Source organism: Copadichromis virginalis, linkage group LG3 (genome assembly GCF_057382275.1).
Source record: "Copadichromis virginalis isolate Kocher_CV1m ecotype Utaka linkage group LG3, C_Virginalis_male_GT1.1, whole genome shotgun sequence".
NCBI lineage: Eukaryota > Metazoa > Chordata > Actinopteri > Cichliformes > Cichlidae > Copadichromis > Copadichromis virginalis.
Window position 1 is genome coordinate 34,903,637 of NC_140620.1, and position 25,792 is coordinate 34,929,428.

The 25,792-nt window shown below is 41.3% G+C and overlaps 1 protein-coding gene across 1 annotated transcript; it reads left to right on the forward strand.

The window, feature by feature from the left end:
- Positions 1–25,765, forward strand: LOC146714322 (adenylate cyclase type 2). Its single transcript, XM_085450782.1, has 26 exons — positions 1–290; positions 1,838–3,088; positions 5,752–5,949; positions 6,149–6,310; positions 8,311–8,460; positions 9,194–9,348; positions 10,696–10,807; positions 10,925–11,052; positions 12,579–12,737; positions 12,819–12,978; positions 13,776–13,913; positions 14,062–14,087; positions 14,233–14,286; positions 15,113–15,176; positions 15,286–15,383; positions 15,484–15,568; positions 16,133–16,270; positions 17,296–17,373; positions 17,700–17,875; positions 19,811–19,895; positions 20,005–20,163; positions 21,409–21,555; positions 21,672–21,779; positions 21,973–22,087; positions 22,320–22,444; positions 24,368–25,765. The coding sequence occupies exons 2-26, from the start codon at positions 2,192–2,194 to the stop codon at positions 24,500–24,502; spliced, it is 3,852 nt and encodes a 1,283-aa protein (XP_085306908.1). The 5' UTR covers positions 1–290; positions 1,838–2,191; the 3' UTR covers positions 24,503–25,765.
- Positions 25,766–25,792: the final 27 nt, after the last annotated feature.

Here is a 25,792-nt window from a genome sequence, read left to right on the forward strand (position 1 = left end):
TGCCTGCCTCGCGCCAGAACCAATCCAGCGGTCGCTCGGTGCGCACAGACATACAGCAAGTTTCTGACGTCTGTTCTCGAAAAGAAAGGACTAAATTCACAGGATATTTTTCACCTTTTTTATTTTATTATTAATTTTTGTGAACTTCTGTGAAAGTGAAGCCTGCGTGTGAGCGCTCCGTGGATGACGGAGGAAGTTACGCGTAAAGAGGGAAATGAGGTTTACTGTGTGGGGGGGATCTAAGGCTGTAAGTGACAGTGAGTGAGACGTTAACATCATTAAAAAATGAGGTAAGAATCTCACCTGTCTTTCTAACACACTGACGCCGTTTAAATCGAGTAACTGTAGCGCAGATGTTAATGCGCAAAAGCGCCTTTTTTCCGCCTTGACGCACAGTTCACGTCGCCGCTTTAATTTATTACAGTTAAATCGGTTTTAAAGCGACAATAACCACCCAACAAAAGCAAGAGCCGCACGTCAAACGGATAGACCTATTTTAAACTGTTCTCACTCCTTAATATTTTATCCCTCTCGTTTTAGCCAATTACTAGTTTATTAAACTCTGACAGATGCTTCCATCATCCATCAGAAACAGAGACAGAGGTGGCTTTGTTACCTTCCCCCTTTTATCTTTTTTGTCTGAATTTGCTTTTAAAGCTCTCTACAAACTCTGATTTCCAGGTTTTCCGTGCAGGTAAAATCTCTCTGTGAGAGGCTCTTTCTAAACTTCACCAGCTGCCCTTGAACTTGTGCGAGAAATCCTTAAATTGTGGGACTTTCTTTGGCTTGACCAATGATTTTTAGTCGCCAAAGTCAAGACAGTGGGTCGAGTTTGTGGCATTCAGCACACAGAATTAAGTTTAAAATAATTTTATAACGAGATTTTTTTTGTATGCTTTCAAATTGCCTTTCTTTGTTATATAACCTAAAAAAGGTGGTTTAAAATGGCTTTAAGTGTCCTGTAAGTGTTAAAAAAGAGATCCTGTTTTGTACACTTTATTAAACTGTCAATCTTAACTATGAAATAGTCTTTTACACAGTTTTGAGAACCTGGACCAGGTATCTGCATTGATTTTCTTGGAAAGCCCCTTCTTCTTTCTGTAAAGTGCTTCACAGACACAGAATAGAGTAGTGAAACCAGCAGGCATGGGAAAAGGACCACAAAGTAAGAACAATAACTGCGCTGTCTCTGCCACATGAGCAGACACAGTGCTCCTGTGTTAGAGAGTGAATGAAAGAAACCACGCTGTTGTCATTCAATCTCAAAGTGTGCGGCTTAAAGCTGACCTCCTGCGCCGGGTGCAGGTTGGTCAAGGTGAGCGGTTTGAATCAGATGAATTACCGGGTAATCCCTCCATGACTCTGCTATTAAATCTGATATCTGATGTTTTTTTTGCAGCAGACTGGACAGATCAAAAGGATATTTTAATCTGTGAATTGATGGGGACTTGGAAGTGGCAGTCATGATGTTTTGCACACTAATCAGATAGAGTGAGGAAAGGGGAAGAGGCAGATCAGAGCAAACCACTGCATCTAGGTGGTGGCTTGAAAAAATGTTTCCAATGCTCAGTGAGTGCGTCAGCTGCGTGTCATTCCAGTACACACCTGAACAGGGTAACAGTGTGTTACTGGGGAAGTGCCTGCAGCCAGACTAACAAGTTTTTTTTGCATAATGGGGAAAGGACTAGAAGAAGTCAGTCATTAAAGTAGCATTAAAACCGAGGGCAGGTACAAACTGAGTGCGCGTGTTATCAGGCTTTGGAAGCTGAAGGTGAAGGCTTGGCTTGGTTTAACCTTTGCTGAATGTGTGGTCTTTCTGTCTTTTTCTTGTTGACAGGGAGACCCTTCTTCCCCCCAGTATGGATCAGAGCTCATCTAAAGAGGTTATCTTGCAGTTTAAGATTCCTTATCGACAATCTTTGGGTCCGTAACACATCCAGAGGGAGCGTCTTTAGCCTCATCGCCTGACTTGCAGAGTGCTGAAAACAGAGGAGCTGGACTCTCTCTGAAATACTCTCTGACTCTTCTCCTTGCTGCTCAGACGTTAACAGCATCCGACAAGGGAAAGTAAAGACAAACAAACACTGTTCTAGTGTGTTTTTGTCATGCAGAGGAGCTGACGGGCACAAGGGGAAAAGCAAAGTGACAGGTTGGCAGACTGTGAAAGCCCTCGCACTCACACTGGGTCACCATGCCAGACGAGTCCCGAGGCATCCAGGACGAGGGGAAGCCTGGAGCAGAAGCTTCGCAGCTGTCCTTGGTGCCAAATATTGTTGTCGTCTCCAACGACGGGGAGGGCAAAGTCAACGGGTGCAACATCATTGAGCTGGAGGACTTCACAGACAACTTAAAGCGCTCTGCTAAAAGCAGAAATGGTAGCACAGGCAGCCTTGTCATCGGAGGCGAGTCAGGACTCAGTGCATCCCAGGTTTCCGTAGAGGTGGGAGTGGCCAAGACTGGACAGGCCCCCGAACCAAACAAAGCCAACTCTTTGGTGAGGGGAGCAGGTGCAGATCGTGATAAGCTACAAAGTGACAGCAGGGATTCGATGCAAAAGAACAGCTGCAGTGATTCGGACTACGGCAGCTCAAAATCCCTTCCCGGTTACGGTGGCGCAAGTTTAAGCGCTGATTCCTGTGATGAAGAGCTGTCTGAGCTCGATGGAAATGTATTCGAAAAGGCTAGCCGGATCTCTCCCATCAATCTGTCTGAATCCAGCTTGAACACCTCTCAGCTTGAGCAAACCCCTAAAAACAGTCATGACAACTATAGCATTGATTCTAAAACTGACATAACTACTAAAGCAAAAACGAAAAATTCACTGAGTGGAAGCTCGCCAGAATTACCCAGTGTTTCCCCCAGGGCCAGCCAATCCGGGGACAGCATCGACATCAGGTGGGCCAACGAAGATGACGACCGACGAAGCAACCTGTCCAGGCAGACTGTGATAGAGGGCGTGTGCTGCTGCTATCAGGCCACCCACAGGGCTTGTCTGCAGTGCGTGGAGGAGACTCCGTTAATGGTGTCTGGACTGGTGCTGACATTGGTCTTCAGTTTGGTCATTATCATCGTCCTCGCCGCCACAAGGGTGAGAATTAAAGTGAACACTAACCAGCCATGCTTCAGTTTGGGAAATGCACCCCACTGAGCACCAGAGGTCCATTTCCTGGTCCCTTTATGTCTGATTTTGATGCAAGAGGGAAGTAGATGTCCACATCACACACAGTTGCTGTTTCCAAAATAAAAGAACGTGGATCTGTAGTTTCTTGAGTTCAAAATTTGATTGAAATTGTAGATCAGACAACATAATCAGTATCTTATTCTTATCGTATTCAGAGTTTTTTCTAGTTTTTGCTATGTAACTTTGCACTGTCCACTTTCTGCTGTAACAGAACAAATTTCCCACGTGTGGGACTAATAAAGGTTATCTTATCTTATCTTATCTTATCTTATCTTATCTTATCTTAACGCAGAGTAGCCTCATTGATGGCTATTTTAGTCCAAGTTTCCCTGGGCAAGATACTTCACCCCAAAATGCATCCATCGAGGTGTGATAGGCTGAGAGATTAAAAGTTCTTAGAGTTCAGTAAACAGTAAAGAGCTCTATAACTGTGTGTGTGTGTGAATCTGACTTCTGTTGCGCAGATGGTTGCCAGTAGGTGGCCTGTGACTGAGACCTAAAGCAGCAAAACATAGCCAGCATATAGAGTCAGATAAGTGCAAGTCACGTAGATGCCAAAGAATTAAAAGAAAAGATCAGAACTGCCACTTTTGAGATTATCAACATGAGCGTAAGCAAAGGAGAAATCTTACAGCCAGCGGCACCAAGAAAATGGAGGATTAAACCTGTTTCACCAAAACGCAACAGCATTCCTGTTGCACTTCACTTAGACCACATGACTTCTTACAATTGCAAGTCACTGTTGTACATGAAAGCCGTACATACAAGTATTACCTGCCTTTGAAAAGTCTGTTTTAAGTACTGTTTTCTGTCTCTAAAAAAGGGTGATCTGTAAGAACCGGTTGCTATCGTATCAGACGATACAATAAAAGTAAAACATCAAATTATCTAAAAAGCTAAAAAAAAATTATCATTTTCAGATAAGATCATATAAGTTAAGATATCCTTTATTAGTAGAGGTGGGAATCACCATACATTCCTCGATACGATATTATCACAATACTTAACGCACGATATGATATTATTGCAATTTTTTAAAATATTTTGCGATATTCAGATTCTGTACATAAAGGTAAACTTTATCAATATTCATTTTATCTAATATCAAAGTCTCACACTCCAACTTAACTCAATGCAACCATCTGGTACAATTATAGCTATTCTGAACTATGCAATTTATGAAAACTATGCAGCCCCTTCAGCAACTGAAGAATTTGAAAGTAAATTAAAACAAAATATAATTTTACATTAAATAAAAAAGTTTTAAACTTAATTAAAATAAAACATGTCTTAAATTAAAATAAGTAAACTGTCGTGTTTATTGCTGCCATAAAACAAGTTAAACACATTTGGACAGTGAAGGAATGTCAGGATTCTTGCTCAGAAAAAGGATCAACATGCTCTGAAGTCAGAGCATGTTCCAGTCCACAAAAACTTTTTTTGTAACAAAATATCGATTTCTGCTGTCCCTGTATTGATACATTATTAGCAAACAAAATATCACGATACTACACAGTATCGATTTTTTCCCCCACCCCTATTTATTAGTCCCATAAATGATAGGTAGATAGGTACATTCATATCATTACAGCAGTAGATTGGACAGAGCAAGAATAAATAGATCCAGTATAACCAAAGAACAATAATATTATACAAGATAAAATGTACATATATGCAAGGTAACATTTTCGCTAATGGTATTTACAAAGGCTTCCCTTTATGTCTAAATTTTGGGTGGGGGGGAGAAAGTTGATTAATCGCCTTTTTAGGCTTGAACAGAGGCTTTCACTCGAGCTTATCCCAAACATTCACTATTCACCTTTACCTGCTCAACAAGTTTTCTGTTTTGAGGTCTAAAAGACATCTAAGAAGTTAAATAAGATATAATCACATTTTGCTTCTCATTTATAGCCCAGCTAAGCTATATAATGACAAAGGAGAAAGCACTTCTTTTCATTGTACTCGTGAATTTCAATTCACTTTATGTTCTCTGAAACACATAAACCTACATTTGAGTCATAATACTGTCCAGTCTTGTGTTTGCACAGCAGTATTTAGTGCTAACGCTAGCCGCACACTGCATGTGCATCACCAAGCTAGCATGCTAATCTCCCTCCTGTTTAATTTATAAATACCAACTTTTAAAGTGGATAGATGACCATAACCCTTAGTCAAAACTAATATTTCCATTTTAAAAATAACCAATCCTCCCTGTCATTGTGAAAATTAAAATACCTTTACTTCCTGTGGCTGAAGCAGATTAAAAACATGGCACCACCTGTTTGAAGCTGAGCCCGGCTTTCACGTCTGATGAATACAAGCATTTTAATTTTGCTCCTTTGTGCTAAGCAGGCAGGTGTTTTTTGGATATAGTAAACAGCAAAGTAAGCTCTTCCAAATGCATGAATATTAATAGGAAGTGCTCCTTTCCCTGCCACTGTTAATGCTGTGCAGGAGTTTGTGCAGGAGCAGACAATTTAGTTTTCTTTTAGAGCATTTTTTAAAACTTTCAAACAGCTAAGATGTTGGTGACATTAAAGCACTATTTCACTTTTTCTGTCGCTTCACAGACAATAAGCGAACATGTGGGCGCTCTGTCCATTGTTAGCATTGTTCTTTGCCTGAGCACGATGCTGCTCGTCTGCCTGCCCTGGCTGGCCACGGTGAGGCGCTGTCGAGGAGCGCTGGCCCTCTTCGTCTGGGGGATACTATACATCACTGCGATGGTCTTCGTCTTCACGGGCGGACAAGTGACAGCGTGGGAACAGGTGAGTCCCAATGGTCCTGAGCACAGATAAATGGGAGGGTTACATCAGGATGGGCTCCGGTGTAAAATCTGCGCCAAATACACATACACATCTGTCCACGGTGGCAACTCCTTGGGAAACAAAGGAGAAGTTAAAAGTGAAAAGACGCCCAGGACAGCTGGGATAAGCTCTAAACTGCTGCATGTTTCTTTCTTCTTAGGTCGCGTTCTTCCTCTTCCTCTCTCTCAGCGTGTACACGGTGCTGCCTCTCTCGCTGGCCTGGGCCCTCATGGTCGGGATAGGGACCAGTGTTTCGCACGTCATCATCATCAGCGTCTACGTTCCTGTCACCAGACCAGAGACACCAGATCTGGCTGTGCAGGTTCACACACATGTCATATTTGAATATATTTAAACTAGTTTCTAACGGCACGAGGGTCATGTTAACCTTCCTCTTGTGACGTTAATTGTTTTTCCCTATTTCTTATTAATGAAAAGGGTTTGGTCGTGCTGAAATTATAATTGGTGTGTGTGCTTTGGAAGTTCATATGTAAATTTTGGAGAGATGCTTCCTTTTGCATGAGCCAGAAAAGAAAAAAAACAAACCTCAAATTCAAATAGAGTGATATAGCGGTATCAACAGGGCTCAGTTACTTTGGAAAAATGTAAATCACCTGTTGTTATTATTAGTGAAGTCATAAACACATGCAGTTGTGGTCAGATGTTCATATTCACTCATCATGTGCGTGACTTTTAATGATTTCTTTTGGATTTTCAAGGGTCAGATATAGACACACCCCCCACTAATAATTGGGTTACTGTCTCTTGACATGTTGGGTCTTTTGATATCCATCAACAAGCTTCTGGCATAATTCTGGCTAGATGTGTGACTACTTATCTTGGCAGAATCACTAGAATTCATTTAAATAAGTTGGTTTCCTGGCACAGACCCGGCTTTTAAGCATAGTGAGGATGGGGACTGGCAGCGGCTCCCGGGCCTGGCAGATCCCCAAAGAAGGCATCCCCTAGAAAGCAGTAATAACTGTGTGTTACGAAGGTCATGGACCTCTGCAGTAATATAAGTGGTAGGCCTGCTAGCGAAGATAAGTAGCCCCTGGCCTCAATAAGGTGGTCGAGGGGACTTTTGAAGGTCTTTCCAGAAGTTTAATGTTAGCCTACTCTATCGGATCCAAAACCAGTTTTTATGTATGTTTGGAAATCTCAGTATCTAGGGTTACTTCATGTCAAGTTGTTTGTAAGTGGCTTAGCGGCCCTTCTGTTTTGTTTGCTAGTCTTTTGCCTCATGTACATTGTGTTTAGTTTTCCTTCCTTTCCTGTCCTGGTTTAGGTTCATCTGGTTCGTAATTGCCCTGCTGTTTGGTTTTTCCCGATAACTCTCGTGTCTATTTAAAGCCTTTGTTTGCCTGTGTTTGTTTTACTGTTTTTCCTCCTCTGTTTCCTGTACATTGCCTGCATGTTTCCGCATTTGGATTTGAGGACTTTGTTTTGGGGGTCTGGGATTTTTCTGCTTCTGTAAACAAAGGTCAGTGTCTGTTTATTCAGCTCAGCTTTTGAGTCTGTATTTGGGTACGTGCTTTGCAATTCATAACAGCCTCATCTGACAAGAAAACTTTTCTCTGGATGGCATTTGGCTCGTCCATGTGGAGAGCTGCAAATTCCTGTCGAGATTGAAGCAGAGGCTTCTCCCTTGGTCAACGCCCTCTCAATCCATGATGTAATATTGGCTTCAAACTGTGGACAGTGATGCTGGTGTTCCAGCAGTTTCCACTTCATGTTAGTCTTGAGCCTTGGTGGTTCGTGGGTTATTCCTGAACATCCGTGGGTCTTCTCTCAGGTCTTAGTGGTGACACATCGGATAACTTGTACTTACATAAAATCATTTAAACTGATGAGCTTTTGTAAGTCTACAATCTTTCCTTCTCAGATCTTCTCGATGAGTTCTATCAAACAAATCATTTTTATGCTGCAAAGAGAAACTACCAGTTGGAGTCAGTCATGACCACTTACGAGAAGTTAGTGAGAAGACACTGTAGAACATATTAAATGTTTAAGTGAGTGCATGTATATATTTGAGCCTCTATGTATACTTTTAAGCAGTATATGTTCAACCTTGTCCACCCTGGACAAAGAACAGCTCAAAGAAATCATTAAAAGTCCAAAAATTGCCACGGCATTCATTCAAGCTCATGATCCATGGATCAAATCAAATTAAATGTGTTTGTAAGCAGCTGTGCAGTTTGCAGTTCTCAGTTAGTGAAACATATCTCGTGATCTGTGTCTCTAATTTTCATATAACAGCGCATATGAGAGGACGGCTTTAAGTATAACCACCCCCTCTCCTCTGACTGTTTCTTCTCTCAGCTGGTGGCGAACGCTGTGCTGTTTGCATGCGTGAACGCCGTGGGAGTTTTTCACCTGTACAGGACTGAGAAAGACCTCCGGATATCCAATCAGAAGCGAGAGGAGTTCAGCGCCATACGCTCCCAGAAGGAAATAAAGAAATATCAGCAGGTCAGCTTCTCAAACAGACGTGACTCACATCAGGCCCACGAATTCCTTTCAGACCCGTTTCATTGTCGTTTCATTTGGGCAGAGCATTCGTCCGCTCTGCTTACCTTTGTTTAGCACATTGCAGTTATTTGCTTACATGAATGACACAAAACTAAAGTATCTGACCCCGCCCTTTAGTGATTTTGGCTTGGAGCGTTTTATTGCCTTTAATGAAATATAATTTTGTTTCGATGTCTCTTTCGCTGCCAGCGTGACGAGCCAGAAAGTTAATTTTCTTCGCTCCTGCTTCAAATTTCCGAAATAAAGATACAAGAGTGTGCTTTAATCCATCCTACAGCTAAAGTAGTAAAATAAACAAATGAGATAATTTGATAAATTAATCTCTCCTCCATTCCTCTTGGGGGCAGCTCATTTAATTGACTCGTATGTGTAATCGCTCTCATTAAAGTCCTCTTTATGTGACACTGTATGCTTTTCTTGCTATTACTCCAATAGATTAATCATTCACTTGTCTGAAGTCGAGCAGCGTATATAATAGGCGAGCCTGAATGGGAACCATTTACAGCAAGTAAACAAATAGATGAAACTTGATCCACCGAGTAAACATGGCAGCGCTTCAAGGAGGCTTTTGATGGCCATCTCTTTCTTTTACAGCCATTGTGAACTCCTCACCCACCTTCTCTACACACACACACACACGTAACCCCCGTCCTGTCTGTTTCCCCGGCAACAGGAGCAGCTCCTGCTGTCCGTGTTGCCACGGTACATCGCCGTGGAGCTGAAGACGGAGGTAATAAGCAGGCTGTCGAATCCCAAGAGCGACGACGAGAATAAATCAACTTCAAACAACTTTCACAGCCTGTATGTACGGCAGCACAGAGACGTCAGGTGAGCATCGCCGGAGAAAGTGCTGATTGTCCTTTCGTGATGTCGACTGTGATATCGTTCTATTATTCATGTTTGGTGGGATTAACTATCTCAAGAAGTCCTGAAAATGTAAAAATATGCAGTGAATGACATCAGAATAAGAGATAGCAGACATTTTCAAGCAGGTTAGTGGGGCGGACTCGCCGGCTGTACACACGTGTACCAAGAAAAGACTTCAAAAGTAGGAAATCAGGAATGTCAAGCTGACTTTGCATCGTGGGACGCAAGCACTGATCTTAAGGGGGTCAGAAACTCTCCTAAGAAGACGTTTAACTACTCTTTGAATCGCTGACATACCTTAATATAAGAAAAATAAGGTTTACATAACAAAGCAATGCTGCTGTAAGAAATCTAATAGGAGTAAATGTGTCAAATATCAGAAAAAGCTCTGGGTGGTCATTAATGAGACTGACCCGTAATTATAAAACAGAAGGTTTTTGTTAGCTGACAGAAAAGCTGTAAAACTGATGAAAATACAGTTAAAAGTGGGTCAGATTCGATTGGCGTCTTTACCGGCCCAATTCCGGCACACGGCCCTTATGTTTGGCACGCCTGTATTAAATTGTCTCAAATTCAGGTGTGGACGGGTGAGGTCACAGTGAAAGTTTCCAGCACACGGTTCTGCTGTTTACACCACCCCCCCCTCCACAAACAAATGTAGTAGTAGCGTCATCTGTTTGTGTCTGATGTCTGATCAAATGACATAATGCTGACGTGAGAACAAGGCCCGGGCCCCTTCCTGAAGACAACACAAACACAGCGCTGTGTTTGTGAACCACTTTGATCTAGAGAAACATAATCATCTGTAACCACATGGCACCAACTTTGTTATGGCGTCATATATGTGATATTTACGTTGTTCTTTAACATTACCGCAGGGTGCTGTTAGTTCAGACTTACCAAATTATGACCAAATGTACAATCTAAATATAGAAAGGTCTATATTTAGATTGTACAATAGGGCTACACCTTTAACATTTACACACCTGTTCTTATGTGTGTAAAAAGAGTTTGAGTTAGCTGATAAGGTATCTTAGCAGTTTTATCTAAATGCTTATAAAACATCCTGATTTTAGCTTGGTAGCAGGCTAACACAGTCTTGCAGTGCACTTGTGGAAACCTCAGAGGTGACGATGAAGGCAGTTTATTCGTTAGTCGCCAGAAATGGGAAGGTGTGAGGGTGGCGTGCAATGATTATGATGATTAGAAAGACTTTAAGGCATAGAACAGATCCTTTATTGAATGGATGAGTGTCAGTTAATAAGGCTTAAAGTAAAGTGGTGTGTTTGTCTGTGTGGGTTCATGTAGCATCCTGTACGCCGACATCGTGGGCTTCACGAAGCTGGCGAGCACCTGCACACCCGAAGAGCTGGTCGCTGTGCTCAACAAGCTCTTCGGCAGATTCGACGACATCGCCAAGGTGCAAATACCAGCTCACCCACCCTGAAATAACCCTTTCATTTCCCCACAAAGACTTGCTTTGTGTCAGCTCTGACCTCCCGGACTCACTTTCTCGTCCCTTTCTTTCCATATGTAGAGGAATGGGTGTCTTCGCATTAAGATCCTGGGGGATTGCTACTATTGTGTGTCTGGTCTGCCTGACCCCATTCCCACCCACGCCAAGAACTGTGTTAAGATGGGGTTGGACATGTGCACTGCCATCAGGTCAGTTTATCTCAAGTTATTTCAAGTTTTACTCATATGTATTTCAGGCGATTTTGTTTTTCTCCACACATACAGACGACTGTAAGAAAAAGAAATGTGCTTTACGTTTGTTTAAAACGTCTGACGTGCCAAAAATAATTTTCCATCTGAGTGAAGCACGTCGGTTTTGTGAATTTGCATGTGATGTACCCTGTTTAAGTTCCTCTTTGTGCTTGTTGCGCTCATATTCAAATGTACGACTGAAAGCAGACTTTATCCTGCTGCTGGGAGCATACAGTGGCAACTATAAAGAGTCCATAATACACTGGTGCTGTTTATTTCAGTGAGGTCTTGTGTGATTTTGTCCCACAATGTTCATGAAATGTCAAAATATCTGGCTTTGTTTGCACGGTTTTGCTCACATTTGGATAAAAATAGGTGTATAAATTTACATTACAGTGTCATGTGTCAGTCTGATGGGAAGATTAGTGATTGACATTAATGATTGGGGGTTATTTTAATAGTCTTTCATTTTTGATTTCCCCTCTAAGGCATAAATTAAAAACAACATTTTGTACAGAAGCAGCTTCTACAGGGCGGTCAGTGTGGGTTATTGTTTAAACTAACGAAACGTTAACATGAGATTATAATGTTCTTCCGCTGCATCACCATCTTTTCTTGTGTTTCACTGCACAAACAGGGGATTGCCACTTCTGCAAAGTATTTGCAGCCCTTTGTTTCTTATTTTTGTTGCTTTCATCATTAGCAGTTCCCAAGAACAGAAGTTTAATAAAATACAGTGTAAAAAAAATAGAAATGGAAGTAGAGAATAACAGAACAGAAGTTTCTTTTTTTTTTAAACGCAACGGAAGAAAAAAAAAAAGGAAAAAGATAAAACACACACAATGGATGTTTTAAAGATAAAACACAAAGGAACGGAAGTGCTGGATGTTTTTGATTTTTGATTTCTTCTTATTTTCCTTTCTTTTGTTTCTGGGTTTGTCTGTCTCACTGGCTCCTTGTTTTACTTTGAAGGTTTGCTTTTGCATGTGACCTGATCTGGTTTTACTTTCTATTCCTTCCTCTCCCGTTTCCCCCTCACTCATTGTTGTCACCTGTTGACTTGTCTTTCCGTCTCTGCCCTTTGTTGAGGTCCACAGTGGTGCACTATGAGATTAACGGCTCAGCGAGCTGTGTCGAGCTTGACGTCAGAGTTTTCCATGTCAGGAAAATTGCTCGTTTCTGACCTAGCTAAATCACCATGGTAACTGATGCTGAACACAAAACCTAGTCTGGAGCAGGTCCGGAGTTTTTCCTTCCCACTGTCACCAAGTGCTTTCAAATACGGGCTGTCTGATTGTTGGCGTTTTCTCCGTATTATTGAAGGGTCTTTGAAGCAATGTATATAATATATATACACTTATATATATTGTTTTATTTGTCTTTTGGTACTTTTTCTTATCTTCTTAGCACTGTGGACGAAACAAGGCCAGAAATGATCAGGGCTGAACTTTACTGATTTGATTCATGCCTTTGTCTCCCTGTAGTAACCTGCGAGAGGCAACCGGGGTGCAGATCAACATGCGAGTAGGCGTTCACACGGGCAACGTGCTCTGCGGCGTAATTGGCTTGCAGAAGTGGCAGTACGACGTGTGGTCAGATGACGTCACCTTAGCCAACCACATGGAGTCCGGAGGTCTCCCTGGGTGAGAGACGCTTAAAGTCAGTTTAAACATAATGAAACTCTGAGCTGTGTGTATTTTATTATTTCTACTGTTCATCTATAGGCGGGTCCACATCACAGAGGAGACGCTCCAACATTTGGACGGAGCGTACGAAGTTGAGGATGGGGACGGGGGGAGTCGGGACCATCTTCTGAAGGGCAGAAAAACATACCTGGTGATCGACCCCAAGAAGCCACACCGTCCTCCCAGGAGGCACGGACTGGTAGGTGTCTGCCCATCTATGAGGCACGGGTCAGGTATTTATATCAAACAAATGTGAACTTCATCCTACTCCTTTCCAAGTTTATAAACTATGTGGTAAATACAGATATTCACAGAAGCTGTTTGGTTTTTTCTTATACTTTGGTTTTCAGTTTACAGTGTGTTATGTTTTTATTTTATCAGTCAAATTTTTGTAATATTTTTGATCCCTGGTAACCTTATTAATACCCACATTAAATTTTCCTGTTAAAAATACTGCAGCCAATCAAGCTGAAACACCTTTCATTTCCTCGAACCTTGGAAATCCCAACCTCTGACTTCAAATAAAACACGTGTTTGTCTTCTTGTGAATTTCTTTACAACTGCGGGGAAATCATCTCAAAAGGACTCGTGAAAATACCATCACTGTTCCCGCTCACTTGACCCGCGACTAAACAAACTTGTGACACGTTGTCTTTAAAAGGCAGAAGGTGCCAGATTGAATCTTTCGAGTGTTTTCTCGCTCTTGTGCCGCGCCAGAAGATCAAACATGTTGTGCCTCATTCCATGCATGTTAGGAATTTCAGCCGTGTTTGTGCCCAGCTTAAGGAATCAACACGTTGCTGTAATATGTAATTTCACAACAGCAACCACAATGTAAACCGTTACGTGTAAAAAGGGAAGCTGTTAGATTAAAAACTGTTAGGAAGATGATAGTGGTGTCCCCTCTGGAAACCCTCTGTTGTGTGTATTGTAGCTGTTAGGAAAATGAATCACAGTTCAAATCATGTTAAGCTGTAATATTTGCCCCAATTTCAGCCCAGCCATCTTACACCAGGGGAGAACAGGCAGCGAGCGTCACTGCGGATGTCTCAGTACCTCCAGTCCTGGAAGAGCGTCAACCCCTTCGAAGGCCTAAGCAACCCCGAGGCCAGACGGCCCAAGAAGTCAACCACCGTACGTATCTGTGCATTTGTGCTGTTGCTGCTTAGTTTCTCCCTCAGAAATGCAGCGTGTCACGTCACCTCCTTTGCTTGGCCTCTAATCAGCGTTTCATTATTAACTCCATTGTGTTTATCTTTGTTTGTTTGTGTGATTGATTCAGGAACGCCCGGTTTCACAAGATGACTGGTTAGTAAAAGATCACCAAAGATCACTAGAGAAGTCATGCAAAAAAGCATTAGTTGTTTATTCAAGTTTAATAGAAATAAATAGAACAATAACATCCATCCTTTAATCCCTGGATGTGTCTAACATGTTCCTCTTTCTTTCCCAGTTTGGTCATTGATAACAGTGTTAGGGGATCGCTGGACACGCTGGACATTAAAAGGTAAGATTTATTGTTTTTGTGCTCCTGTAGAGTTAAAACGGTTTTAACAGTCCTCTGAAAAACTCAGCACACCCCACGATTCAGTCGCTCGTAGAACTTTTTTGGTCCACTGTTCTTGGCAGTGAGGATTTATTTATGCACAGTCAAGCATTTGTTTCAGGTTGAGGTCTGGACTTTGCTTGGGACCAGTGTTGTGTTGCATCAACCAGTTTCAGCCAGGCTTTAGGTGACTGATAGATGGCCTCAAATTTGACTCTAGAACACTTTGGCAAACAGAGGAGTTCACGGTCGACTCAGCGAGCACAAGTTGCCCTGTGGTTGTAAAACAAGCCCAAATCATGACCCCTCCACCACCGTGCTTCACAGCTGATAGTCTGTGTTTGGCTGCGCTTTGTAAACCTAACCTGTTCATTTTTGAGAGAAGAGGCCTTCCATACATGTTCAATCTTTTTCTAACTGTGCTGTCATGAACTTTAACATTTAACATGCCAACTGAGGCCTGTAGAGTCTGAGCTTTGTGCAGTTTCTCTGAACATAGCACAGTCTGACCTCGCGGGTGAATTTGCTGTCAGATCATGTCATTGTGTTAACAAACACCTGACTGCTCCAGAGCAGCAAATTAGGTGCTCTGACACCTGCTGATGTTCAGTTAATTAAGGACATTTGACATTAACAGTGCCTGACTCCAACCGTACCCTCTTAACTCCTGTGGACGCCGTGGGGGTGTATGTAGCTTTTCATTAAAATTAATTTAAGAAACTTGATTTGTTGAATATTTCTGGCTTCTGTGATTCGTCCTCTGATTGTTTTCCAATCTTTCACTCAGGAAGAGAGCAAAGAAGCTCAACTGTTTGACTCTGCTGTTCAACGATATCAACTTAGAGAAACAGGTAGATTCATTCAGGTCAAAGATGAGATTACTGGACTTTTAAGCGCCTTTAAGGTTCTATTGAGCATTTTTAAGCCATTTACACTATTTTTTTGTTTGTTTGTTTTCAGTTCCGCTTTTCAGAAGTGGAAGGTTTGCACCACTCAATGAGCTGCTTAGGTTTAATTTTCGTCGCTCTTTTCACCGTCCAGATGCTGGTCTCTAAGACGTGAGTAATACTGTTTCCTGCTTGCCGTCTCACAAGCGCACACGTCTTTTATTATTTGGGGAGAAAGTGGTGTGAACTATGAATTTTCACTCTTCCACAGGAACTTCGTGATGGCGGTGTCCTACGGTGTGACCTTTGCAGTGATGGTGGTGTTCTTGTTCATTGCTTTCACTGGATACTTGGAGGTAAACAAACCCAGGCGGGCTGTGTTTAATACATATCAACAGGTGATCCGCCTTTTATCGACAGTCCAGGTTTCAGTGTCAGTGGTTCTTCAAATGAAGAGAAAACACGCGTACGTGCACCTGCGGTATGAACGGTCCAGGTTCAGGGTTGACCGACGGCTCCAGAGGAACACACAGGAGCTTTTGCACATTTAGTCCTGCATTTTTTATTTTTAATACAAGACAAAAGCAAAGAAAACAATGAAAACCAAACCATGCACACCCCCAATCTTATACCAACTCTCGCTGAGACACATTTAACACGCCTCTGTCCATCTCCTCAGTCCGTTTCTGCACAAGAGTACCCCTTCACTTTTACCGAGTGTTATCAACGTTATCATCTCACTTTAACTCTGAAAAGAGCAGCGATTTAAATTCAGTTTAATTTAATTAAATAGTGCTTCACAGTTTGGATGAAAAGTGCAAACGTCTCAATATGCAGACACTTGTTTATGCACAGTTAAAGCAACTAAAATCGCTGCAAATAGCTTTATTAAGATAGCATTTTTTTTTATTGTTTCACAGAAATGGCGTTCCAAGATGCCGGTGGGTGTCCAGTGGATATCTGGGCTATCCCGCGGCGTCGCCACCAGGGCTGTGCTGCGGTTGTTTGTGATCATTATCTGTGTGCTCATCACTCTGCTGATGGCCATGCTCAACCTTGTAAGTTCCTTCATCGGTCGTTCTGCCAGTAACGTCTCAGAGTAAAAAACAACTCTCTTTTTGTTTCATTTTTATTTATTTTTATTTTTTTAAAGTGCTCTTGACCAACAGTTCTCCAGGCTTCCTGAAGTTCTTTCAAAGTTGGACATCGGGTGCTTTTTCATTCATTTTCAGTCCAGTCGTTTTACTTTTAGAGGAAATTTTCTGTTTTCTACTAGCAGCTGGTCGTAATAAACACATTTGTTCCCATTTCTTTAGTTGAATCTATTAAAAATGTGAAAGATAACTCAGTCTGACAGACATAAAAATTGTGTTTTTGTATCAACAAGGTTATTGCCAAAGAGCTGAAAACCTGCTATATCTCATTATAATGAGTGTTACCTTTTTTAAGGACACACTGGACACCAGCAGATGATCCTTAGAGAAAAAATCCACCAATCTACTTTTCTCTGCATATTTCAGAGTGGCCTGTTGTTGTTGGCAGTCTAAGGCACACCTGTGCAGTATTCGTGCTGTCTAATCAGCACCTTGACACCTGTGAGGTGGGACGGATTATCTCGGCAAACGAGAAGTTCTCACTAACACAGATTTAGACAGATTTGTGAACAGTATTTGATAGTAATGGGTCCTTTGTGTCTGTAGAAAAGGTTTCAGATCTTTAAGTTCAGCTCATGAAAAATGGGAGCAAAAACAAAAGTGTTGTGTTTATATTTTTGTTCAGTGTAGAAACAGTATCAGCCTCCCCAGAACTCTCCCAGATCTCAACATATGCCCTATATAATGTATTTCAAAGCACGTTTGCATCTGTTTCAGTAAATCACTGCAATTATTTCCTATATTCCTAACAAAATAAAAAGAAATTAGGGGTGACTCAAGACTTTGGCACAGAATAGCGTTTAGCTATAAATTCATTCAAAACAAAACAGTTTATGGCTAAATAATTATTGATCTTTTGTAGATTAACTAAATGGGCCTCTTTACTCTGTTATATCTCATTTACTGTTTTAACTTTAAATTTCTTGCAGCACTTCCTTCCTGGAAATAACTGCACCAGCATAGCCAACACCACAGTGTGGGAAAGTTTGAAACTCCACACGCTGCCTGTGAGTAAATAAATGCTTCACTGCACCTTTATTACATGTTAAATAATGTACTTTATCATTTCTTTGGGGCAGTATGATAGTTTGTTAGATTTCTTCATAACATTGTTATCTATAGATCTATGTGACTTGTTTTTTGTCTCTGCACAGACTTGAACGTTGCTAAAATACTTGACATTTAGCTCCTACATTTCTGAAAGATATTTGGCCAAGAGAGTTACATAGCTGCTTGAACTTATTGGAACATTTCACTCGAAGTATTCCAAGTCACGCCTAACCTGTTGTACTCACATATTTCTCCTGCTACCTCCCTCTGTCCAAACATGCAGTATTACCTGTACTGCTGCCTGCTGGCCATGCTGGGAGTGCTTGTGTTCACCAGGACGTGCATGTCTGTGAAAACACTGCTGCTCACGCTGGCTGTCGTGGTTTACCTCGCCCTCTTCCTCTATGTTTTCGAGTCAAGATCAACCTGCCTCATCGAACTGTTTTATAATGGTTCCAAGTGAGTACATTTCACTTCTCCACATATGGAAAAAGCCAACGCTGATAAACAAGCAAAGCACTCGCCTCATTCTCCACATTTCCCAGAGCAATGGTTACAATAACTTTGCAAGGTTCAAGTCCTCCAATATCTCATGTTTGTAGCAGATTTTAATAAATAGATTTCAAAAGGCACTATTGCATCAGTTGATACCATAGTGTCTAAATGAAAATGAAAAAAATAATAAAAATAAATATGTTTAAAAAAATAAAGAATTGTAAAAACGATCAATAATAATAATAATAATAATAATAATGAAATGCAAATAAATAAATAAACAAATAAAATAAAATGATAAAATTTAATTATAAAATAAATAAATCTTGAATGAGTTTGAATCTTAACCTCAAGGTCAATCTCAGGTTTTCAGAAAATGCTGTGAACACGATGACTGGGAAGGAACGATTTTCAAATAACAGGACATGAGGGGTGGTGGTTAGTATTTTTAAATGTTGGCAACCACATTTAAGCTGTAAATGTGATTTTAAAGACAGAACTTTTCCTCTTATGTTAAACTTTTCATGATAAATAAAGCTGCAACTAACATCTACATGTGTTTTCATGTGTCTTTTTAAAAAGCCAAAAATGAAAGAAAAGTGTAACAGTATTTTACTAACACCCCCCAGCCCCACCACCACCACCACCCTCCCCTCCACAATAAGAATAGTCTAAGCAGACAAGCCCAGACCTCCCTCAACCCCCAGGCTGCCTCCTCTAGTCTCAGTTTATCTAGTGTGACACCCTGGTGTTCTCAAGCTGGCTGACAGATGTAATCTACAAACAAAACACTTCATGTAGGAAGCATCCCAGTCAAATACCTGAACCACCTCAACTGCCTCCTTTTATGTGGAGTATTGGGTCTACTCTGAGCCCCTGAGCTCCTAACTCTGGGGCTACGTCCACACTCGCCCGGATAGATTTGAAAATCCACACTAGCGTTTTCAGTCATTTTCACAGAGTTGTGCGTCCACATTGAAACGGCTAAAACGCTTACGTTCCAGTACAGCGCATGCGCAAAAGCGAGTGAGAATTAAAGAGTTTGAAAAGCTATCCGGAGCATGTACAAACTGATGTTAATCTTTTTTAGGGCTGTCAAAATTGAGAGCAATCAAAACAACTGCTGTATAATGCCCTCCGCTATCTTTGTTTAATTGGTCACATGACGGCATCACATGACTAAAATGCGTCATCGTTTTAGAAAGTTTCCATTTTCGAGTGTCCGCACTGCGACGGGACAGCTCCGTTTTCAAATGTATGTGTTTTCGTGAGCGTTTTCGAAATGCTCGATGTCAATGTGGACGGGAGGCCAAAACTGAGAGAAAACGATGCGTTTTCAAATGAAAACCCATTAGTGTGGACGTAGGCTAAGTCCTCCACCCTTTTCCAGTTGAGAAGCATGACCTTTTTGAAAAAAAAAAAGGTAAACACATCACCAGGATTTTGGTTTATAAATGATCGGACACAAATCAGCCGCTCCACTTTAGAAGTGTGCTGCTAATCTTTAATAGGGGGGGGGTCTTAATTATCCACTTCAGCTTTAAGCTATTTGTTTTAGAACAGCACTGAATGTGGACGAGCCTCCACAGGAAGTAAAAGTGTGCAGGGAGAGGGTGTAGGAGATGAGGTGGAACTGGGCCATAGTGTGCTTTGCCAAGCCAAAGTGTTGGATTTCCTACTCTTTGTCTACCTCTGAGAGTCCAGATTGTGAATCCTGGTCTGGAGTTTCACATCAGCATTACTTATTCATCGGCTTTCTATAGACTGAGGCCCGCCTGGGGGCGCCGGCCGCATCGGCTGTGTGTGATACAAGACACTGGTCTTTGAACATATGTAATGGAAACATGTTAGAAGCCTGCACGGTTCTACAAATAATAACATGCATGGGATTTTCCACAGGCCCGGAGTCCTGAAGGACCCTCAAATCATGTCTGGGATTTGGCTGTCCATCTTTTACATTGTATGCATCATACTGGCCAGACAGGTGAGTGTGTGTGTTTGTGTGTGTCCGTGTGCAAGAAGTTCTTTAACAAAGGAAATGCCGTGCATGTCACATCCGGGTTTAAACCAATGCTTCTTCGCTTCTCTCTCAGGATGAGCTGAGCTGCCGTGTAGATTTCCTGCTGGAGCGCTGCTTCAAGACAGAGAGAGATGAGATGGAGACCATGGAGAACGTCAACAAGCTCCTCCTGCAGAACGTCTTGCCACTCCACGTCGCCTCTTTCTTCGTGGGCAAAAACATCAATAACCAGGTAAGTAAGACATTCCCAAGGTGCACAGCTTCTGTCCTTTATCTGTTCAATACAGATCCAGTTGGAAACAAGCCTGATATTCATATTTATCTTCCACTGTGTGACATTCCGAGGAATTTAATGAGGAAATATGAAAGTGGGTGTGTAAGGAGGATTTGCAGCACCACATTTTTGTCCTTGGAGCTTTGCATGATTCACAGTTCAAAATAATTCTTATTTATCAAGAACTGCTCGATTGAGGCAAAAATCAGTTATCCCGTTTGATTATTTGGCACAATTGAACATAGATTTAAGGAATATTTTTAACAAACCGGCACGGTGGTACAGTGGTTAGCGATTTAGCCACACAGCAAGAAGGTCCTGGGTTTAAATCCACCATCTGGTCTTTCTATGTGTGGAGCTTGCATGTTCTTCCCTCTGTGTTAGCTCTGTGACAGATTGGTGACTTGTCCAGGATGTACCCTTCCTCTCACCCTGTGGCAGCTTGGATAGGCTTCGGCCACCCACCTGCAGCCCTGAATTGGATAAATGACAGAAGACGGATGGATTGATGGGGAAAAAAAACTTTATTTGAAAGCCAAAAAAGAGAATTTAGGTTTAAATCTAGTCGGTTGCACACCCCTATATTTGTCTTTTGGCTTTGGTGCAGCTCCTCAGTTCATCCTCTATCAAAGACAAGCTGCTTTATCTCTGCCTTTAAGCCAGTTTTCTTCTGATTGGCTGTCCCCTGCAAACAGAAGGTTTGTGAACGATGGGCATTCTTGGCTGAGATGGCCATATTACGGATGTCCACTCTGTTTGACATCATACAGTGAAAGAGTAGACGACAATCTCAAAAACAGTGCTTAGAGTGGTTTTAATTCTCATGGCCTTTACTTGTACATACTCTGACCTCGTGTGAATTATTGGTTAACAGCACATATTTGACAGGAAATAAAGGGAAAAAAGTTTCTGCTTCATATATTTTTCTTACTATTTGTACCACCTCAATCATTCAGTCAGCCATATTTGAGAGTAGTTAGTCTGAAAACACTGTGGAGGGAAAAAAAATCAATGATTTTTGGATGTTGAGTGAGTTGAGTGTTGGCACCAACACGCTAGTTTCCAGTTATGAAACCTTTTTGGAGTTTCATGTGCAAAAAGCAGCAGAACAGGTTTGACTTGGCTCCTGCATGCAAATTGGATGAAAATAGGCTTATGCTGGAATTATTTTTTTAATCATAATTTTATTTTACATCCTTTCAGGACCTGTACAGTCAGTCATATGACTGCGTGTGCGTGATGTTTGCATCGGTGCCTCAGTTCAAGGAGTTTTACAACGAGACGAGCGAAAACAAAGACGGCCTGGAGTGTTTGCGATTCCTCAACGAAATCATATCAGACTTCGATGAGGTATGAGGAAGCTGACGGTGTGAAGTCCTGCTGCTGTCAGCACCAGCCTGCTGGAACGTTTTGTCTTTTCTGCCTCTTTCTCACTCTCTCTTCCTCTTTGTGTCTCTTTCACGCAGCTTCTTTCAAAGCCCAAGTTCTCCTCGGTGGAGAAGATTAAGACCATCGGCAGCACCTACATGGCCGCTGCAGGGCTGACACAGTTGGCTCCGGGGGATGAAAGAAAGGTTTGTGACCCTGAAGTCACAGCTTTAGGTTATTACCTGCAGGTTGCACACAGGATGACTGACATACTCAGGAAAGGAATTTGGATTTGCAAATCCAGGCTTGCAAAGCCGTCTTCTGGTCTACTTTTAAAGTGTAAACAAACTGCACACGCTCCCTCTGACTGAATACTGTGATCTCTGGCTCCCCCTACAGAAATGTGACATGTCCTACAGCCACGTGCGCTCCATGGTGGAGTTCGCCATCGCTTTGATGGCCAAACTAGAAAACATCAACACACACTCTTTTAACAGCTTTAAATTGAGGATTGGTGAGTCTCTGCAGAAGAATAATGCAGATGTTACAGATTATTTATAGTCTGGTTATTTATTGTTATTTTCAGAGTCGAATCAGAAGTTGCATGATGTCTGTTTATTTTTCATTTTTATAAACAGCTAAATGATTTAAAGAAAGACAACACGGGTGCATGGATGGTGCTGATCTCACCTCCTCAGACAGTCTTGATAACCCTGAAATAACTTCTGTCTGCTGTTCACCTTCAGGGATCAACCACGGCCCAGTGATTGCAGGAGTTATCGGAGCCCATAAACCTCAGTATGATATTTGGGGGAACTCTGTTAACGTGGCCAGCAGGATGGACAGTACAGGAGTACTGGACAAGATCCAGGTCAGTTTTGTTTTTTGGAATATGTCCTGAGTCTGTTTCTCTCACCAGTGTTTGATGTATTTGGTGTAACAAGCCTATAATATGATAATAAAATATTGTATGGTGGTTTATTGATGTTTGTAAAGGCATTAATGTATTATTAAAGGACGCCAGTCTGATGAAAGTTTCAATATTGTTCAGTAAGATAAGATAAACTTTATTTACTGACTCTCAAAGGTTAGGAAAGTCGTTTGTTACAGCGGCTACAACTCAAACACGACCTAAAATAGCTTATAGAAGAAGAACAAAATATATGGCTCAATAAAATGACATAAGGACACAATACGACAAAACAAATATTTCAAGGTAAAGTTCTATTAGATAGAAAAAAATCTAATAAAATTTTAATGGAGACTATTTTTGTTGTGTGTTTTTTAGGGGTATTTTTAGTTTTCTGGTAAGAATGCCACACAACAACACTACAATAAATGTAATGGTTTTCTAGGCCTGCAACTTCTTCCTTTGTCCGGTTTCCTCAGTATTTTAAGGACATCCCGCTCATCAGGCTGAGATATGCCAAGTTTTCAGCCAATAGCTGCCTGTGAATCACCTTGTTGGTCCAAAAACACTATTTCATGTATGTCAAGCTGCCATGTGCTGGTTGTGTGAAGCAGGCAAGAGAGGACTCAAGCGCAGACTCATGGAGGCAAATAATAAATTTTTTAAGTTAATAATAATTTATTGCAGAATATCAGACAATGCAAAACTAACTAAAACTGGAATGTACAAGTAACTAAGCAGGCAGGCAGGCAGAACACATAGCAGGGAATGAAGGAGACGCAACACTGGACAGAGGGAGACAGAGGCTTAGATACACAGTACAACGACGAGGGAACAGAAAACACATGGGAACACAGCTGAGACAAATTAGACATGACGAGACCAGGGAAGCTAAAGTAAGCACACTGAACATGGAACATAAGACCTTCACAATAAAACAGGAAATGAAGGAATGCAAGACTGACACACGAGTTTGACAGAGCGGAGGAACGGCAGACAAAGGGGGGACATGACGGGCTGGGGGAAACGTAGAGTGGAACGCAAGAAAAACAAGACACAAGAGGGAATCTAATAATCAAGGAACTAAACAGAGACTACTAGTGAACCAGAACATAAACCATAATACAAAATATTACCAAAACACAAGAGACTCAAAATGTAGGGTCAAATTGACCCAGAACCATGACACAAGCTATGCTATCTTTGGCTTTTTTTCAATAGATTCAACTAAAGAAATTAAAAACAAATTAAGTGTTTTTACAACAGGTTGTTAGTAACAAAGTGGCTAAATTTGGTCCCTTGCTTTTTGTTTGGGAGCCTTTTTTATGCTTGAAGGATTCAAGCATAAAAACAACAAACATTACTCTTAAAAGGCAAAAAGAATGAACTGAAAACGAGTGAAAAAGCAGCCAATGTCCAAAGAAAACTTTGAAATACCTTCATAAAACCTGGAGAACTACTGTCCAAGAGCATTTTAAGAATGACAAGAAAGCTGACTCTTTGGAAGCAAATCTAAGGCTTTAACATCATACTGTACCATGTATAGATAGATAGATAGATAGATAGATTGATAGCACCATCGGGTTCTCGTTACAATAAGGTCTTGATGTCTACTCCCCTCGTCATTGGTTGGACGTGCTGAGTGACAGGACGTGGTCGGATTCATATAATCGAATTAACTGGGGTCAGGACTTTTCTTAATGTGACTCCAGCACAACACCATCTTTTCTTTCATACTGAGCTGTGAGCTCTGCCTTGGCAGCTCGTTGCCTCTTGTGCTTTTCTGTTGCCTCAGGTGTGGTTTTTTTTTTTGGCACAGCAGCTTAAAGATGCCTGGAGAGACATATAACCTAACTCTTTTTATTGTCATTTTCTGGCTCGCAGGTGACCGAGGAGACGTCCCAGATGGTTCAGACTGTGGGATACGGCGTCACTCTCAGAGGAAAAGTGAATGTGAAGGGGAAGGGGGAGCTCACCACCTACTTTGTTAACACGGATCACACGTCTCCTGATTTCTGATCAAGCCTTCACTGCAGGCCACGGCCCAGACACAAGCTGCAGGTGCTTGTTGTTTGTCTGTAGCAGCCAAGCTCACACTTGCATGACTCATTCTGGGGTTTTCTTTTTTTCTTTTTCCACACGGAGAAACACAATCAGTGTGAAGGACTTAAAATAAAACACCACTGTATGTTCAGCCAGGCCGGCAGTCATTATAGACACCTGCACGGCCTCTGTGTGATGTGACGGCAAAGGTCAACACCCGGCAATCATTCACATTCACCGAAGAGAAGCCACCTCAGACTGGTCAAAGGAAGGCGCACAACTGCGAGCAAGCAGCCGAAAGCAGGGAGCTTTCCACGCATGCTGCCTACTGTTTCTGTACTGTATCTGTGTTTCATGTGAAACTGCTGCAGACACTTTTCATTGTATTATTATCAAAACATTAAATGAAATATGCTTTTTTTGGTACATTGGTCGTGGCTGAATCACACAGTACTCGTGTATGAAGTTAGAAGGTACCAAAGATCACTGCTGTTATATGAAGGATCATATAGGATTTACATTTAGAGGATTTTATTTTAGATTATTTATGTTTTTCACTACAGACATTTAGGTTTTAGCTCAGATATCTTTACATTTTTCACTTTTGTTTTTTTTTTTTTACTGTATTGCTGCATTTGCTGTTTTCTGATATAATGACTCGTCATTGAAGGAAAAACACTGGCACTGCTCATAACTTTAGCTACGCCTGTGAAAAGGGTTTATATGTGCAGCTGGAAACAGGTTTGGTAATATTTTTGCTTTAACCTGAGGGAATCACAAGCTGTTCCATGGGATAGGAAAGAAAAATATTTGTGTAAAATATATTTATTTTTGCGATTTTTTTTAGTTATTGTTATTATTCTCTAACCTGTGCTTTTATTGTGAAATTCTGAAAAAAAAAAAGGACTGGCTGGTCATATGTCCTCACTGCTGGAGCCAGAGAGATTTAATAAAACCATATAGCTCTGAAATATGATTTATTTATCGAGTGTGGCCCCATAGCTGTCATTAATTATGCTGTAAAACATCAGAATATCAGTATAATTACGCCATTAAAAAAGAGTCACATGATGCACATTTGGAAATTTTGCACTTTAAAAAGACTTATTTTATGTTTTAAAGGATCCTATTCTGATTGTGCTCAGAATATTTCTTCGTCTTCTTTTTTGGATGTGTATTTCTGTGTAAGTTGAAGAATTCACTCTATTTATAAGCTAATAAAAAATTTTAAAAAAACCACATGTGGTGTTTGTGTGTGTGTGTGGA

What these genes read in the sequence shown, in the direction of transcription:
- LOC146714322 (XM_085450782.1), top strand. Translation starts at nt 2,192, where the DNA reads ATGCCAGACGAGTCCCGAGGCATCCAGGACGAGGGGAAGCCTGGAGCA. An exon ending in CACCAGATCTGGCTGTGCAG is followed by an intron (nt 6,311 to 8,310) that starts GTTCACACACAT and finishes TTCTTCTCTCAG; the next exon opens with CTGGTGGCGAACGCTGTGCT. An exon ending in GAGTACTGGACAAGATCCAG is followed by an intron (nt 22,445 to 24,367) that starts GTCAGTTTTGTT and finishes TCTGGCTCGCAG; the next exon opens with GTGACCGAGGAGACGTCCCA.